The sequence below is a fragment of the Copadichromis virginalis genome, linkage group LG19 (genome assembly GCF_057382275.1).
Source record: "Copadichromis virginalis isolate Kocher_CV1m ecotype Utaka linkage group LG19, C_Virginalis_male_GT1.1, whole genome shotgun sequence".
Lineage (NCBI taxonomy): Eukaryota > Metazoa > Chordata > Actinopteri > Cichliformes > Cichlidae > Copadichromis > Copadichromis virginalis.
This window is the reverse complement of record NC_140636.1, coordinates 35,877,664-35,896,000: the sequence shown is the minus strand read 5'-3', so window position 1 is coordinate 35,896,000 and position 18,337 is coordinate 35,877,664. Positions and strand designations below refer to the sequence as shown.

Sequence of the window (18,337 nt, the reverse complement as noted above, 5' to 3'; positions counted from 1 at the left end):
TGAGCGTTAGAGCACAGCTAGAAGTGCTATTGGTCAATATATTCTAGCACGTTTAAGATGATATATGATTGGCTGTCACGAGCACCGCCCATTTAGGTAGGCCGAGCGAATATTCTACGTTGAACTACGTTGTTCTAGTTATCTTTGGCTATTATAATTTTAAAGACAAGGACAATGATGCTTTCTTCTTTATAAATTTGGTTTTATTTTTGGCAAAATTTCATATACACAAAAGCAAAGTCCTCGGCAGAAAGCCTGAACTTCTTGTATTAAAAATGGAACTTGCACAATATATAAGGACAATCTCCTCATCAAAAAACACTAAGGCTCTCAAGACTGTTAACATCTGTAACCGATTGAAACTGCTAACTTGATTTTGGCTCTTGCAAACTTTTGTTTATTTATGTTCCCCTTAATTTAATTTATTTTTTGTACTCACTTTTGTCTCACTGTCCTTATCACTCTTTCTGTTCTTCATTGTACTACCACAATGTCACCTTTTATGTGATCCCTGTTTTACTTGACTGTATGTCTAAAATGTGATAAATAAAGTTAAAAAAAAAAAAAAACTACGTTGTTCTATTCCTGAAAGTTAATACGCTGATATTCCACCGTAGGGTTGGTTTGTGGACGGAGTCTGCGCTGTTACCGTCGTTTCCCGACTCACTTTGAAGAAACTTTTTGGAAGTAGTTATTACCACTTGCGAACTGGTGTCAAGCCAGCCTCCAATTCGAGACTTGCAGTCAAGCCAGCCTCCAGTTTGTTTTACGTTCCCTGTGTATTCAAAGTATTACGGGAATGGATGTGGAAACCGGATTTCAAAATAAAAGCCAACTTCGAGTGAATTAACAGATATGTTAAGAACATAATAACATATAATTTAGGCTTTTTTTTTTTTTTACAAACTCTAATGTTAGATCTATATGACACAGCCTTGTACCCTAATTGTGCCCAGTCACTATCAAGGCCATCTTATTTTGGATTTCAAAGTAAAAGCCCTGTGAATCTTCATTTTTGAACTACTCTTTCAATGACTTAATAATGCTCTTAAAAGCAAAAATCGTATTTCCAAATACTATTTGAACTTTATATCAACACTTTCCAACCACAGTCTTTTTACAGTGATACCATATCAATATCAAGTCAGTCTGATTTTGCCTTTCATAGTAATGGCCCTTTGAAATTGTCCATAATTGACTTAATCTTCTAACGATTCAAAATGCTCTAAAATGAAAAATTCTTGTTTCCACAGGGTAATTCCACCTTAGATCAACAGTATACAGCCCCACAGTGATACCATATCAATATCAAGTCATTCTGATTATGCCTTCCAAAATAAAAGCCTTTTTAAATTGTCCATAATTGACCTAACTTTCAGTGATTTCAGAATGCTCTAAAAAGGAAGATTTCAGTTTCCACAGGGTAATTCCACTTTAGATCAACAGTATACAACCTCACGATGTTACCATGTCAATTTCAAGTCAGTCTGATTTTGCTTTTCAAAAGAAAAGCTTTTTCAATTTGCCCATATATGACTTACTCTTGGAGCGAATTCAAAATGCTCTAAGATGGAAAATTGCTGTTTCCACAGCATAATTCCACTTTAGATCAATAGTATCCAACCCCACAGTGATACCATATCAATATCAAATCAGTCTGATGTTGCCTTCCAAAATAAAAGACTTTTCAAATTGCCGATATACGACCTACTCTTTTAAAGAATTCAGAACGCTCTAAAAATGAAACTTGCTCTTTCCACAGGATGAATCCATGTTAGATCAAAAGTGTACATCCACACCATGGTACTACTTCAATTTCAAGTCATTCTGATTTTGCCTTCCAAAATAATGGCCTGTTGAAAATGCCAATAACTTACCTAACTTTCAGTGATTTCGGAATGCTCTAAAAAGGAAATTTTCTGTTTCCACAGAATAATTTCACTTTAAATCAACAGTATACAACCCCACAGAGATACGATGTTAAGATCAAGTCACTCTGATTTTGCCTTCCAAAATAAAAGTATTTTCAAATTGCCCGTAGACGACCTACTCGTTTAACGATTTCAAAATGCTCTTAAATTGAAAGATGCTGTTTCCACAGGATAATTCCACTTTAGATCAACAGTATCCAACCCGACAGTAAAACCATGTAAATTTCATGTTGGTCTGATTTCGCCTTTCAAATTAATGGCCCGTCGAATTTGTCCATATGTGATATACTCTTTCAATTATTTCAGAATGTTTTAAAAATGAAAATTGCTGTTTCAACACATATTGGGTTTTCATTTTGAAAAGCAAAATCAGACTCAATTGATTATGACAGAATTGAATCATAAAGATGATGTAAAAGGAAGCTGAAATTGCCACTAGGTTGTAATTGATAGTACGTTTATATTTTAAGTCTGTGGAAAGATGTCATTCTAAATAAAGAAATTACAAAACAGCTTGCAAACCAACCATGACATCTTTCCACAGACTTAAAATATAAACGTACAGGAAATTTCCATTTTAAAACATTTTGAAATCACTGAAAGTTAGGTCAATTATGGACAATTTAAAAAAGCTTTTATTTTGGAAGGCATAATCAGAATGACTTGATATTGATATGGTATCACTGTGGGGCTGTATACTGTTGATCTAAGGTGGAATTACCCTGTGGAAACAAGAATTTTTCATTTTAGAGCATTTTGAATCGTTAGAAGATTAAGTCAATTATGGACAATTTCAAAGGGCCATTACTATGAAAGGCAAAATCAGACTGACTTGATATTGATATGGTATCACTGTAAAAAGACTGTGGTTGGAAAGTGTTGATATAAAGTTCAAATAGTATTTGGAAATACGACTTTTGCTTTTAAGAGCATTATTAAGTCATTGAAAGAGTAGTTCAAAAATGAAGATTCACAGGGCACAATTAGGGTACAAGGCTGTGTCATATAGATCTAACATTAGAGTTTGTAAAAAAAAAAAGCCTAAATTATATGTTATTATGTTCTTAACATATCTGTTAATTCACTCGAAGTTGGCTTTTATTTTGAAATCCGGTTTCCACATCCATTCCCGTAATACTTTGAATACACAGGGAACGTAAAACAAACTGGAGGCTGGCTTGACTGCAAGTCTCGAATTGGAGGCTTGACACAAGTACTTGAGAGCCACGCTCCTCTACTTACAAGTTAGTGAGCGTGCAGACCAGCTACTACCGTCACCAGAAGAGCAGAGACCATCCCAGGGAAAGATGCCAGCTCAGATCATAAGCGGTAAAGAGGTTTCAGCGTAAGTATCAAACATTACCTTTACGAAAGCATAGGTAGCATGTGAATGTAATCAGCGTTGTGAAACATGTGACTGGCTAAAGAAGCTAACTAGCAAAGTTACAGTAACTTAACAGCTGGTGGTGTCTGATCTTACTCAAACGCTGTGCATCCTCTGAGGATTTTAAGTGCAATCTTATATATATGAAGTAAGCAGTCTGACGCCGTGAAGTGATTTCATAACTTAGTATAATCAACAGTTTTACTGTTAAATCAGTCGCATCGGGCCGCAGAGACTGTTTACCGTGCATATGCGTTGACTCTAAATTCAGCGGAAATCTGAGTAATTCACTTTCTTAACTGGTTAGGTTTGGTCATTCATAACTTCTGAATGCATCATTGCAAATCCTGGGGTGTTATGTAAGAAGCTGTGGCGTTGTGCTCTGATCTTTGTCCTATTGGTTCACTGACCTAATTTGAAGAAGAAAAATACAGTCAGATATTCCAGGCAAACCCTTTTTTAAAATTATTATAATTTTTTTAAATCGAAAAACTTTGACCAGATCCAAGTAATGAGAATGAGTGGAAAAACGGCAAAAAGGCAAAATCTTTCTAACAGTAACACAAAAGACATCTAGCTGCATGTGCTTGTCACAAGATATAGCGGCCTGTATCTTGTTAAGACCGCCTCACAGTAGTTATTAGTCGATTATATTATGCAATACAAAGAGCCACAGAGCCGCTCTCCCCATGGGTCATCTTTATTCATTATCTCCAAAGTTCGACAGAAGCTGACATGCTTGACTGCACACTGTATGAATGACCTGTGTTTGTAGGAATATGAGCCCTGGTTGTTTAATGAGGAAAACTTGTACCAGTCACTGTTGAGATAAAGATCTGTTATGGTACAATACTCAGTGTTGTGATTGCCTTTTCTAATTACTGGAAAGATCCCCAGGGTCACTCTGCTGGTAGATAAATAAAAAGCAAACAAGGTCATATGCAAAATACTGTACCTAAGTAACATTTAATTACCCTGTTTTATATGCATATTGTATATAATTTGTGCTATATTTTTGGAAAACATTTTCTGCACACATTATTGCATCTTGAAAAAAAAAAAGGGGGGGGGGGGTACATAAATCTTAAGGTTAAGGAGTTTCTCTTGAGACTAAGTTTAGTTGAACTGTGTCTCAAATCAGTGCCAAAATGTATTTCATCACCACTCCTGTTACAGCTCACATGATGCACATCTGTTACCTACTTTCTTTAGAACTTTGGGTTCTTTTCTTTGTTTCATTTGCATCCACAATATGTTAAACCAAACACTTTTGTGTGCAATCAGGATTTTGGGTTTAGACACAAAAGCAATGACCACAAAGTTCAGTTAACGCAATCACTGTTTTCTCGCTTGTCTTTGATTGGTTCAGCTGATTGTATTCAACCTTTATCTGTTCTGGCTTATCTCTTCTCTACGCAAAAAATAGTGCCCTGTTTTCTAGTCTCCAGAACATTAAATCAATAAAGATAAAATGAAGACAACAACTGAAGATAAGCACGCTTTTCTGAGTGATTGTCCAGAATGATAGTTTGAGTTTGGAAAATGACTCACAATGAGATCATCAGATGGCATTGATCTGGTGCATAAATTTAATAATAATCATTTAATAATAAATTTAATAATAATTTAATAATAATCTGGTGATCTGGTGCATAAATTTGTCACTGTTTTAATTAAACGGTACAGATTGGGTCACATGATACTGCTAACTCTTTTTTTGTGTTATTGCACAAATTAAATTGGCTGTATTTTGTTTTCTCAGGCAGGTGAGGGAGCGTCTGAAGAAGGATGTCGAGCAGTTGAAACTTAAGAATCCCAACTTCAGGCCTGGTCTAGTGGTTTTACAGGTAAGTTTATGATGGAATTCTTTGTGGTTGGAGGCTAAAAGCCTTTTTCCCCTAAAAACATTTCTACCCATGCTTTCATTTGGCCTTTCGTTAGAGAGAGCACCTGGCAGGTAAGGGTCAGGGTATCTGTGTGCAGTGGCACAATGAGGATTCTGACATTTATGCTGGTGCTTTGTCTGTGTGACATAGTTCCTGTTCTGTCATAGAAATATGCAGGGGGATAAGCAGTATGTGTCTTTCAGGTTGGAGACCGCGATGATTCAAATCTGTACATCAGCATGAAGCTCAAAGCAGCAGCAGAGGTAAAGAAAATAATTTTTTGATACTGAAGGGATTTTTGCACCGCGTGTGTACACTGCATATTGTTTCAATGAGCCACAGCTCTATCCCTAAGCTGCATTTTTGTGTGCAGATTGGAATAAATGCAATGCATTTGAGACTTCCCGCGACCGCAACAGAGGAGGAGGTGAGTTAGAATCATTACTGGAGGCTTGTTTATTTAGTTGTCGGGTTGCACACACCTGCACAGCAACTCCAGGATTAGACTATTTATGGACACCTGGGGGAGTAGTTGTTCCTGCCATACTATTTCCTAGTGTTCCAATAGGAAGCATGCATAGGTCACATGGTTTCTTGAAGCAAAAACAAATTGTCGAAAGAATCGCATAAATTTTTTTTGTTGTGTTCACTAAAGTCTTTGAGTGCTTAAAACTCACAATAATTGACAGATTTTCAGCACAGAGACATATGGGTGAAATTTGAGCTTTCAGGCTTTTCTTGATTTAGCAATACAGGGGCTGTGCGGGAATGCAGTACATGACAAGCCTGAAAGCAATAAAGGGTTTTAAGGCTTCCTACCTGCTTTCAGATTCTTCACAGTATCACAGAGGTGAACAAGAACTCTTCTGTCCACGGCCTCATCGTTCAGCTGCCTTTAGATTCAGTCCATGAAATCGACACAGAGAAGGTCACGAACTCCGTGGCCCCAGAGAAGGACGTAGATGGGTAAGAACAGCAACACAGAAAAGTGTGATCATTTCAGAGTTACAGCAAGTACTTTTTTTAGTTTACAGAAACAAAATAACTGTTGTGCTCATAAACAGTAATTAAATTTGTCCAACAAGCAGATGCATTGTAATAAACTTAGATTTAAGCCTTTAAAAATACATTAAAGAGATTGGTTGTCCCACCATCATGAATACAGTGGCTGAGATGGTCAATGTGGTTCTGTCTAATCTCGTCTTACGTATGTGGTTATAGGCTACACACGAACTACACGAAAAGCGGAGATGTTCATGTGCCATGGAGGCAAATTTTTATTGTCTGTACCTTCAAACCCAAGATATGAAGTATCATACCTATTTTATATGATCTGCGAAGGGGTCCCCTCCACCCAACAAAACAGAAAGCTGCAAGACAAACCCTTTGGATAAAATGTCATCCTCTTCTTATTCACCTCACGCCTCATCTCCTGAACAGATGTCAGGCCTGTAAAACATGCAGAGGTTTATAAAATTCTTATTTATTCCCGATAGTGTTAGGAATACTTATTCTCAGCAGATTACACATGTGACACTCCTGTCTCCGGACAGTTGACAACGAGACAGCTAAGCAAAAACAGCTAAGCACAAACGAACATTATGCCAACTAAGGTAGGTTTGATTATCTTAAAAATTCCACTTTCCCTCTGGTAAACGGTGTGATTACGTTCTCACATCGTATGATAGTTTGAATGCAACAATGTTCAGTCTTCAGAGAAAGTTTCACTAACAGCAGCAGACAGCAGTGTTGCAACCCCAACAGCTCGCCTCACTGAGCCTTATTGACTTGTATCGAACTCCTTTCACAAAGTTTTACAGCCTCTTCTTGATTAAATAGCACATATTTAGAGCTGAGGGAAACCGCAAACTAACAACTCGCTGCAGAGGAAAAGTTTGTCCACAGTTGTTTGTCCTACAGTGGCCACCGTAGCTATAGTATACACTGTAGTATAGCAGTGATATTTTACACACTGTACCTTTAAAAAGCTTTCAGATTGATGGGTATCTTCAGGTTACAGTGATTTGTACATTCTTGTGTGTTTACAGACTGACCAGCATAAATGCGGGGAAGCTGTCCCGTGGGGATCTGGGCAACTGCCTCATCCCCTGCACGCCAAATGGCTGCATGGAGTTAATCAAACAGACGGGTAAACAAAATCTCTAATAACCCTGAAAAAACTGCAGTCAGTTACAATGATGTTACAATGTGTAAATATATCAAAAGTAACAACAATCTGTTTATGACGCTTCTCTACAGGCGTTTCTGTGGCAGGGAAGAGAGCGGTCGTGATTGGGCGCAGTAAGATTGTGGGCGCACCCATGCATGATTTGCTGCTGTGGAATCACGCCACCGTCACCACCTGCCACTCTAAAACCGTCGATCTTGCCGCAGAGGTAACACAGAGAAACACAAGTGTCATTAGGCTTTTTTGAGACACACAGAGGTATAAACAACAGCACAGTAGGCAGATAAAGAGCAGCTGTTTGAAGCAGCCGATTCTTAATACTGACGTTCTCATTTGATCTTAGCTGGCAAATGAAACTTTTTCACAACTTGTTATATGAGGAGCCTAATTAAATATTTTAGTCTGTTAACTGCCCCAATTATTCTAACTTAACAGTTTATGACATCATAGGAACTACAGATCTCTACTGCCTGCAGTATAAACACTAATTCACGTGTTCCCTTATTTATTCCTCTAGCATCATTGCTTAAAATCCAGTTTCTTCATTTATAAACATTCATCGTTTATCCCTCCCTGTTTCTGTCTAGGTGGGTAGAGCAGACATCCTGGTTGTTGGTATCGGAAAAGCAGAGATGGTAAAAGGAGAGTGGATCAAGAAAGGAGCAGTGGTCATTGACTGTGGCATCAACCACGTTATAGGTATTAATGCGGTCATGGTGCATTGTATTTCCTTTTGAGATAATCAGCAGATGCATGGGTCAACTGGAGTCTCTTTTTCAGATGAGACTAAATCCAGCGGAAAGCGTGTTGTGGGCGACGTCCATTTTCAATCAGCCAAAGAACAGGCCGGCTTCATCACCCCTGTGCCTGGTGGAGTGGGACCTATGACTGTGGCCATGCTGATGGCGGTAAGGCCCATTCGGACACCTGAGAGTTGATCAAGTTTAATTAAGAGTTTGATTTTTTTTTTTCTCAAACTTTTCTTTCTTTTGTTTTCTTATCACGTTTACTTGTTTAGAACACCGTGCTGAGTGCAAAGCGCTTCCTGGAGAGCCATCAGGCAGGAAAGTGGAACATTTCTTACACCAGACTCAATCTCCGAAAGCCAGTGCCAAGGTTTGCCTCCTTATCATAATCATAACCATGCTGTTCATTAACTTGATGCAGAAGCCCAATCCTCGCTGTCTTGCTGAAGAAGCTAATTTTCTTTTTCCCTTTTGTTATCCCACAGTGACATAGTGATTTCTCGCTCCTGCGCAGCCAAGTCCATTGACAGTCTGGCCAGAGAAGTGGGATTGTTTTCTGATGAAGTAGAGCTCTATGGCAAGACTAAGGCAAAGGTCCAGCTGACTATCATCAAGCGCCTTCAGTCCCTGCCAGATGGAAAATATGTAGTGGTCACTGGGTATGTTAAATAAAAGTCTGCAGACTGTAGACAAAATCTTATTTCAAGATACAGAAGTTCTCAGTTTGTGGAAGTAGAAGTTATTCAAATTGGCAGACTGTTTACATCTGTAGTTCAAAAATCCCCAAGTTAACTAAAGCTATCAGCAGAATGTTAAGAGAGAAACACTTTCTTAACATTTCTCAACACAGATTTTTTGGCTTGTTGTCCTAAAAATCACTTTAAGAGAGATCTGGGGTCCGTTCTTCGTGCCTCGCTTACTACATCCAAGATCAAATCATCGCGCCAACTTTGAGCTCGCTATTCCGGTTCTCCGAACACACCTGTTGTTGACGATTAGTACAGCTGGATGAAGTAATGTGAGATCACTGGGTGGCTTAACAGGGGCTACGCATCGAGAGTAGAAACATTGATCGGCAACCCTTTGATTGGTCGGCGAAAATGTCAAAGGAGAGCGCTCAGTATTTTTCGGCAGCAGAGCAAGAACTCTTGAGTGAGGGATTTCAGGAGTTTCAGAGTTTAATTAAAACGCAAGGGAACACTGCAAAGGCTGCAAAAGCAAGGAGAGAGGGCTGGCAGGAAGTTGCTGACAAATTAAACTCGTAAGTAATTTAATAATAATAATGGATTGGATTTATATAGCGCTTTTCAAGGCACCCAAAGCGCTTTACAACACCACTATTCATTCACTCTCACATTCACACACTGGTGGAGGCAGCTACAGTTGTAGCCACAGCTGCCCTGGGGCAGACTGACAGAAGCGAGGCTGCCATATCGCGCCATCGGCCCCTCTGGCCAACACCAGTAGGCGGCAGGGTAATCTATTGTATTATAGTACATTATATCCCCTTTCACATTAGAGCCACAACAGGACCCACTAGAACATGGGAACAAGTAAAAGTGGAATATAAGAGTATTCTACAGAATGGTAATATTTATCACTTATATTGCTTTTAGTCTCTTGGAAAGAGACCCTGAAATAATCTGTTTGTTTATAACAGCAACCAAGAAAAGGGCAGAGCAACAAAAGACAGGTGGTGGTCCTGCACCCCCTCGTCAACAAGTTGGTTAAGTAAATAATACCCTCACGGGAAAATCGATATCTCTCTATGAGCACACTGTCGCGCTGAGCTAAAGGATCCTGTCTATCCCGCAATATACGCTGGATTCTGAAAACTCTCCTTATCAATCTTGCACCTTCCGCAATGGGTGGCTCGCGTAAACGGACAGGACATGGCTGCGACAGACTTCCCAAATCCACCTTTGCTTTTATAGTCGTGGTCTCTCATCTTGATTACATGAAGTAATTTACTATTACTACTCTGAAATATGAATTACATCTGTAATAATCACATACATGTAATAGAATGTTAATAGTACATTTCCCTTTTTTAAGGAAATGACCTGTATGTATCTGTGTGACATCAATAAAAGGATCAAATGCTGCATTATCTTTAGTTACACTGATAATATGTATTTATGGTAACACAGTGGTGGAATATCGCTGTTGCTTTCGTATAAATGAAGCGGACATACCTGAGAGGCTGCGATCTAATCCTGTTTACATAAAGTAAACCTGCTCCCGAGCAGGTTTACGCTTACGGATCCGTTGCTATGACAGCAAGTCCCGGATGAGCTTCGGAGAACCGAACGATCCAAGATCACGCGAAATGGTCAACAATCAAATCCAGCTAACTTACTTAGCGAGGTACGAAGAACGGGCCCCTGCTCAAGTTGAACTCAACTCAGGCTAGGTTTGATGTTTATGTAATACCATTTCATGCCACAAGATGGCGCAGTGAGGCAGTATGACCCTAATTTAACTACACATGTCAATTAAGACACCTTTGTATTTGCAATGGTGGTCTGCAGAATCCACTCATAAAACTCCCATCGTATGGTCATGAAAGTTTTTGTTATATTTTTGCAAATGTAAAAAAAAAAATCAACCAACCAACCAAAAAAACAACAACAAAAAAAAACAAAAAACGCTTAAAGTGACTGAGATGAAGCTATTTGTCAAAGAGAACACTATATTTTGCCTTTGAGGGCTTTGGGCAAACATGTTGACAAGATTTTGTGTTTGCAGCATTACTCCCACGCCTCTGGGTGAAGGTAAGAGCACCACAACCATCGGTCTGGCACAAGCCATGGGTGCTCACATGAAGCTCAATGTGTTTGCTTGTGTCCGACAGCCTTCTCAGGGACCCACATTCGGCATTAAAGGTGAGTTTCGAAAGAGTGTAAACTCAGGAGATGTTGCCCATGTTTACTACAGGGACATATTCATGTATGTTTTATTTATTTCTTTATCCTTTTGTTTGCAGGCGGTGCTGCAGGAGGTGGATATTCTCAAGTTATTCCAATGGAAGAGGTACAGCATCACTTTTCTGACACTGTGCTTTTTTTTCCTAAAAGTTCAAAGAAAGCAAAATATTTAATTGATTATTTTGATTTTTCAGTTTAATCTCCATCTCACCGGTGACATTCATGCCATCACAGCTGCCAATAACTTGGTGGCTGCTGCTGTCGATGCCCGCATATTCCATGAAGCAACACAATCTGATAAGGTGGGTTCTCATTTCTGTCATTGGTGTATAAAAAGTACACTTCCTCTAACTTATCTAATGAGTCACCACTATAATCCATCTCTGCCTGTGAATATCTAGGCTCTGTATAACCGTTTGGTGCCACTCAGTGGAGGAGAGAGGACGTTCTCCCCGATCCAGATCAACAGACTCAAAGTAAATGATCAAGTTGCAGCACGTGTAAGCTTTGATTTAGATGTGCACAGGTCACTTCTGACACCGAGGTTTTCTTCTTTGGTTTAGAAACTGGGAATACAGAAGACGGAGCCCTCTGCTCTCACTGAGGAGGAGATCAACCGCTTTGCCCGCCTGGACATCGACCCAAGCTCTGTTACCTGGCAGAGAGGTATGAACAGCACAGAGGTCTCCGCCTCAGCAGGTCTGCTGTGAGTGTATTGTGCGTCTTATACAAATACTTATGATGTCCTTCTGTTTCACTTCAGTGCTGGATACCAATGATCGATTCCTGAGGAAGATCACTATCGGCCAGTCGCCCACTGAAAAGGGATACACAAGAGAGGTAAAGTTGATTATTCTCTAAAGGTGGCAAATTTCTTTCATGGTATCATAAAGCATCATGAAATATACAGAAAGCAGTTGAACCTTTGAGGGAAAGTTGGTTTAATAAACTTAGTTTTAGTGCTGCTTTGCATGACTGGACTGTTGTGTCCTCCAGGCCCAGTTTGACATCACTGTGGCCAGCGAAATCATGGCGGTGCTCGCCCTCACCAGCAGCCTGGAGGATATGCGGCAGCGCCTGGCTAAGATGGTCGTAGCCACCAGTCGGAGGGGAGATCCCATCACCACCGAGGATCTGGTGAGTGTCGTAAACCCTCCGCTGTGACATGACGTCATGCAGCGTAAGTGCTGTGATAATGATATTCATGAAAGTGATGGATTTTTCTCTGTAGGGCGTGAGTGGCGCTCTGACAGTGCTGATGAAAGATGCCATCAAGCCAAACCTGATGCAGACGTTGGAGGTGGGTGAAACACGGTGCCCATGCTAATCCATGCAGCTCCTATGCAGCATGACCACGTTAAAAGCATTTCTGTGTAGTTCAGGTCGTTTGATATTGTTGTTTATCAAACTGCTGTTAGTTTTTTTTTTTTTTACTTGCATTAATAGTTTTGTAATAATTCATGTGAGTAATTTGGATCCACAGGGGACTCCTGTGTTTGTTCATGCTGGCCCCTTTGCCAACATTGCCCACGGAAACTCATCAATCCTGGCTGATAAAATTGCTTTGAAGCTGGTTGGACCTGAGGGCTTTGTAGGTAAGCTGAATAGAATCAGTTTGAGCTTTTTTTTAACAGGGTTAGCTTATATTGTAGATGTTAATTGTAAAAGTCATGGAGTCCATGTAATGTCAGTGGATAATAGTAGTCAGTAGTCCTGATGGCTTGGGTTCTGATATACTTTCCTGCTTGTGTCACTTATGTGCAACAGTGACAGAAGCTGGCTTTGGTGCTGACATCGGCATGGAGAAGTTCTTCAACATCAAGTGCCGCTACTCGGGCCTGAGGCCTCATGTTGTGGTGTTGGTGGCGACCATCCGAGCTCTAAAGATGCATGGAGGAGGACCAACAGTAAGTTTCCTCCTGGCCCTGGTGCCACTCCTCAGTTCATTCACTCTGTGAGACGAGCTGTGTTAGCTCAATTCCCCCTTTATTGCGTTTGGCTGCTCCTCGTAAATAGAAGATTTTAGCAGAACATGGGTGGGTGTTCATTGCTAGAGTTATGCCCGAGAATACCAAGTGAGAGAGAGAGAGAGCCCCTCTCTTTGAGATCTTATAGAGCCAAGAGTTGAAATGGGGCATTTAGCACAGTGCGAATTGGGAGCTGTTGGCTAATAGACGATTACTTGTGCACAAAATGGGGAACTTCAATATGAGAATCCACTACTGTAACAATGTGTGTATGATGAGATCAAGCCTTTAAACCCACTTTAAACAAATTTATTTTAAAAGAAAAAAAGCCCCACCAGAGCATTTTCACTTGTCTACAATTTTAAATGTTCACAATTTTCCATTTCCGGAAGACAATTTCAGCACAATTGTCCACAAAATTATGTTTAATCTTTAAATTAAGCATCTTAGTAATCATTAAGAATAAAACACATGGAGGATTACAATAGTCACTGCTGATTACAATTTGAGGATTTATTGAATTAACTAAAACATTTCACATTTCTCTTGTCTCTTTTGTTTAGGTCACTGCTGGGATGCCACTGCCTAAGGAATATGTGGAAGAGGTAATGGAAAAGAATGTGCCAAAACAGTGATAATATTCTTCTAAGGTGCTTTTGATAACATTGTTTATTTATTAGTTTGTGCAGAATGCTTGAGCCACGTCTGCCTACTTTGTTAATCACATTTGATGCAAGCTTTTCAACCTTTAAAGCTTTGCATAACCTTTTACTGAATGTGTTTGTGTACCTCTATGTAGAACTTTAATCTGCTGGAGAAGGGTTGCAACAACATGAGGAAGCAGATCGAAAATGCAAAGCACTTTGGTGTGCCTGTGGTGGTAGCAGTGAATGCTTTCAAGTAAGTGATGGATGGTAATTTAAAAAAAGAATAATAGAATAACATATATAAGAATGTGCACATATGTGAAAAGCATGTTTTTTTTGTTCATTCATTTGTTGTGCAGGACAGACACGGAGGCTGAGCTGGACTTGGTGTGCACCTTGGCTAAATCTGCAGGAGCATTTGATGCTGTGCGATGCTCTCACTGGGCCGAGGGTGGCGCTGGTGCTGTGGCACTTGGCGAGGCCGTCCAGAAGGCCTCTAGCGCCCCCAGCAACTTCAAGTTCCTGTATGATTTGGACGTAAGGGCTCCGTACTTAATTTTCACCAGTCACTCTTTTAAACCAACACATGATCTGCTTATTTATGACTTAAAATATCTATCTTTGATTCCACTTTAGCTTCCTATTGCTGATAAGATTCGAATAATTGCTCAGAAGATCTATGGAGCAGATGATATTGAGCTTCTGCCTGAGGCCCAACACAAGGTGGCGCTCTACACCAAGCAGGTGAACATCCCTCAGCTGTTGTTTCCTGTCCTGTCAGGCCTGTTTGTTGGCGTCTGCTGTCAGTTGAGATCAATACAATTAAACAGAGCAGAGAGAATAAACCTTTGTAAAGATCCTTCTTTTTTGCCTCTCCTTCAGGGATTCGCGAATCTTCCAGTTTGCATGGCAAAGACCCACCTGTCACTGTCACATGAAGCAGAAAAGAAAGGTGTGCCCAAAGGATTCATCCTGCCAATCAGAGACATCAGAGCCAGTGTGGGCGCTGGCTTTCTGTTCCCGTTGGTTGGCACAGTAAGCTCTAATTCATTTCCCTTCTTTCTGCACCCCAAAAAGTTGATTCTGTTCATCTGGACGTTTTCAGTTGCTCCCTGTCCAGGATGTTACATCCTCATCATTGAAAGAGTGTCCACTGGCCTGCAGGTCTAAATAGACTGCAGAGTCCTGGTCTGACGAGTTAGCTCTTCTGTGTTGTGCCATCCTCTTAGCCAGAGGTTGTTTGGTTTCCCTGATGTATAAATCCTGGCAATCCTCCTGGCACAGTGTACACTACATTACTCTGTTTGTGCCGGGGTACCTGATCCTTGGGGTGGATTCATTTTTGGTGCAGCGTGTTTTGGCGTCTAAAAGCCGCAGAGGCACTGTGTTTAGAGAAAATGCATCTCAACTGTTCTGATACTCCTGACACGTAGGGTTTTTACTTAGGCAACAGTTGTCCTTCTCTTCTAGATCTGCTGGAGCTTTCTTTAGGTGCCTACCTAGCTTTGACGAATGTCCAGCTGGGATAACCAAATTTACTCCAGTGGAAATGACCTCACAACCCACTGTTCGTCAGTGGTGCTAGTTACAGTCATTATGCAAATGCATGGTTTATAAAGTTGGGGAAACCTGCAGTCAGGTCAGACTGAAGAAGTCACTTGGATGAGTGACGTAATTTTCTCTCCCACTATAAATGCCACATCCAGATGAACAGAATCAACTTTTTGGGATTTACTTACCCGGACGATTGAGCATGCATCAAGACTTCCTTCTGTAGTTTCATCCCATCTCTAACCGGATCTAGATGAAGCCTTTTCTACACCCACATGTTTTATTATTAGCTGCATCATGGAATAATTAACAAAATAATAATAACTAACAAAAACGCTGTTAGCCTCCTTGTGGAAATGGTAAGAAGAAAAAGCATTGAAAGCTCCACTGGGATTAATTTGACATAATTCAGCAGATTGAACCGAGATACTCAGATACCTATTTTGAAAAGCGGGATCTACCATCCCTTGCATTTCAAGTAGAAAATGTTTGTGTGTGTTTGCAACATGCGTGCATTCAGTGTTATAGTAAACCGGTGCAACCTGTATTCCTGCTGCATACAGTTCATTTATACAGATAGTTTCTCACAGTTTTTTTTTCCTATGAAGCTACTGTGAAGTAGGAAACCCTTCTCAAAAAGTAATAAGAAAATGCAATTTTATGCAGATTTCAAAAACCCTTTGGTTCTGAAAAAAAGAAGTGCAATATCAGCACAAAATAATGTTTATATTCAATAACTAAAAAAGTTGTAAAATGGACCCTTTTATACTTAAAGCTTTATATAAATAGACATCCAGAGTGGAAAGCAGTGCAAATAAATGCAAACACGGCTTCATGACACTCATCTTTTGTCAAGATGGATGTCAGTGTAAGCTGTTTTTATCACATTTAAGCTGAGACTGAATTCTGTGTAATTTATATAAAACACTTAACACAAGTATAAAAAAAGGTGGTTTTTTTTTTTTTTTTTTTTTAGTTCATTTCTTTTGAACCACGGATCTGTTTAGCGTGCAACACAGTTTTCTTTTTCCAAAGTTAAACTTGAGTCTATCCATTGTACAGTCAGATTGAAAGCGCATAGACGTCCGAGCTCCGTATACCGGTTGTTAACCTTAATGTAGGGATGCTTTACAAACATTCAGAGATGAACTTACACACTTAATTCACTTCTCTGGGATAGCTTGCTCGGAGATGAAATGCTGGTTTGGCAGCATGCAGCGAGGCTCCTGATGCTTTCAGTGTAAAGTAACTCCAGACCGCCGACAGGTCTCGCACGCAACAGCCGCTCTATCACGTGACGCATACTGCTTCGACTTGTTAAGGTCACTACCTGGGTTGCGCCATGTAGCAAGTTTTGCAAGGTGCTTTTGTGATAATTAATGGATCGGGTTACATTTTCTATTTCCCCCCGATATCCGATCCAGTAATCTTAAATCCGGATCGGACTGATACCGATACCGTATATCAGATTGGTCCATCCCTTGTTTTTTCCACCAAATATTCTCACCCAGAGGCTTTTATTAGGAAGTAACAATATGATTAATAAAAAAACACAACAAAAAATGTGAACTGCGAACAATATAAACACCTTTGTTTGGTAACTGACTTCAATCGTTTAACCAGGTCATCATTGATCACACTGCTCGACAAAAAAATGTTTTGTTTATTACTGGGACATTCAGAGAAGCTCTTAGTCTAGTTTCTTACTCTGACTTCAGATCTGCAATCGTATTCAAACTTATGTCACTGACGTTTCTAGCCAGTCAATCTAGTTATCCTTGGATACTTGGAACATCATAACTAAAAAGAAAATGGGGCATGCTACACTAACATTGTTTTCAGATTTGGAGTTGGCAATTAAAAGTTGTTGAAGGGCAGGTTTAGAAAAAAAAAAAAAAATCAATAAAACTAAAGCTCCATTCTTTCTCTTTTGGTTGATCCTAGATGCCCACCATCCCTGGCCTCCCCACTCGGCCTTGTTTCTATGACATCGACCTGGACCCCGAGACCGAACAGGTCAATGGACTCTTCTGAGAGAAAAAAAACAGGTCCTCTCACCCTTTGATGGTACGAAACATAGTTAAGACATAAAGCCATGCAGCAGAGTGCATCATCAGCAGATCATAACTGTTTCATTCTTAATGTGTAGACATTAACCCATCAGTCCTCTGAGCGCCAAAGAAATGTGAAGAAGAACCAACTGGAAGCACCTCAAACTCGTCTGCTGTTTTTGTTGTTTCTCATATTAACACTGATGTCTGTAAAGCTGCTGATGATAGATCAGGACAGTCTTTCTCCCTGCTATCAGGCACGTGTTGTTCCGTTATATTGCTGACTGAACATGCACATTTCACATCTCAGATTGCCCAGACTGTATTTACTAACTACTTGTGTATATTTTGTGAGCACCACACCAGAGGCATTTCCTTCAGTTCAGTCTTTAACAAGCTGTGCCCTTCGGATAAAGGTTTTATTACATAAGTAAGTCTTAACAAGAAATGCTGCCCTAAAACAAAATTATAATTTGTTTAATCCCATCTAATTGCATTTATAATGTCTCCTTTCTCTGTCTTTGTTTTAATTAACACTCGGTAACATTTTTTGAAAAGTCGCCATCATTGCTGTGAAGCTCACTGGCCATGTCATTGTAAAAGCAGTGATTTCCTCATATCTGTGAAATAAAGGCTTTTAAAACAAAGCTGCATGTTCATTTTTTTTTCCCCAGAGTTTAGTTATTTTCTGCCTTAAACACGCAGATCCTGAGGAGCATAGTGTACAGAAGTTGCCAACTTTCTGCAGAGTCAATTGTTACAGACCTCTAAACTTCATGTAGCCTAAAGATTAGCGCAGCAACAGTGTGTAGAGAGCTTCATGGAATGGGTTTCCATGGCCAAGCGGCTGCATTCAAGTACAAAGCAAAGCAGTCATTATCATCATCAGAATTTTATGCTCCCAACTTTGTGGGAACAGTTTGTAAAACCAAAAACAGCAAAGCTATCAGAACCAACCCAAATCATGAGCCCTCCACCACCGTGCTGATATGCTGTATTTGGTTTCTGCCAACAACAAGTTTTCCATTATGACCAAACTTTCTTGTCTTTCTTAAGGAC

At 39.9% G+C, this 18,337-nt stretch overlaps 1 protein-coding gene across 2 annotated transcripts; it reads left to right on the top strand.

Moving 5' to 3' along the window:
• Window positions 1–3,108: 3,108 nt before the first annotated feature.
• On the top strand, window positions 3,109–17,925 carry mthfd1b (methylenetetrahydrofolate dehydrogenase (NADP+ dependent) 1b). Of its 2 annotated transcripts, XM_085441246.1 has the most exons (28): window positions 3,109–3,276; window positions 5,078–5,162; window positions 5,405–5,464; window positions 5,575–5,628; window positions 6,031–6,167; window positions 7,250–7,350; window positions 7,461–7,597; window positions 7,977–8,088; window positions 8,170–8,297; window positions 8,408–8,505; window positions 8,621–8,794; window positions 10,884–11,020; window positions 11,122–11,168; window positions 11,257–11,364; window positions 11,464–11,538; window positions 11,626–11,728; window positions 11,826–11,902; window positions 12,059–12,199; window positions 12,294–12,362; window positions 12,546–12,657; window positions 12,830–12,969; window positions 13,593–13,634; window positions 13,829–13,929; window positions 14,036–14,213; window positions 14,313–14,420; window positions 14,559–14,711; window positions 17,172–17,294; window positions 17,377–17,925. In XM_085441246.1, exons 1-27 carry the CDS (start codon window positions 3,239–3,241, stop codon window positions 17,259–17,261), a joined length of 2,805 nt encoding a protein of 934 aa, XP_085297372.1. In that variant the 5' UTR covers window positions 3,109–3,238; the 3' UTR covers window positions 17,262–17,294; window positions 17,377–17,925. The 2 variants fall into 2 exon arrangements, with proteins under 2 accessions (XP_085297372.1, XP_085297371.1); XM_085441245.1 differs by having other exon boundaries at window positions 17,172–17,925.
• The last annotated feature ends 412 nt before the right edge of the window (window positions 17,926–18,337 follow it).

What these genes read in the sequence shown, in the direction of transcription:
- mthfd1b (XM_085441246.1), top strand. Translation starts at nt 3,239, where the DNA reads ATGCCAGCTCAGATCATAAGCGGTAAAGAGGTTTCAGC. An exon ending in AAAAGGGATACACAAGAGAG is followed by an intron (nt 11,903 to 12,058) that starts GTAAAGTTGATT and finishes TGTGTCCTCCAG; the next exon opens with GCCCAGTTTGACATCACTGT. An exon ending in AGTTCCTGTATGATTTGGAC is followed by an intron (nt 14,214 to 14,312) that starts GTAAGGGCTCCG and finishes ATTCCACTTTAG; the next exon opens with CTTCCTATTGCTGATAAGAT.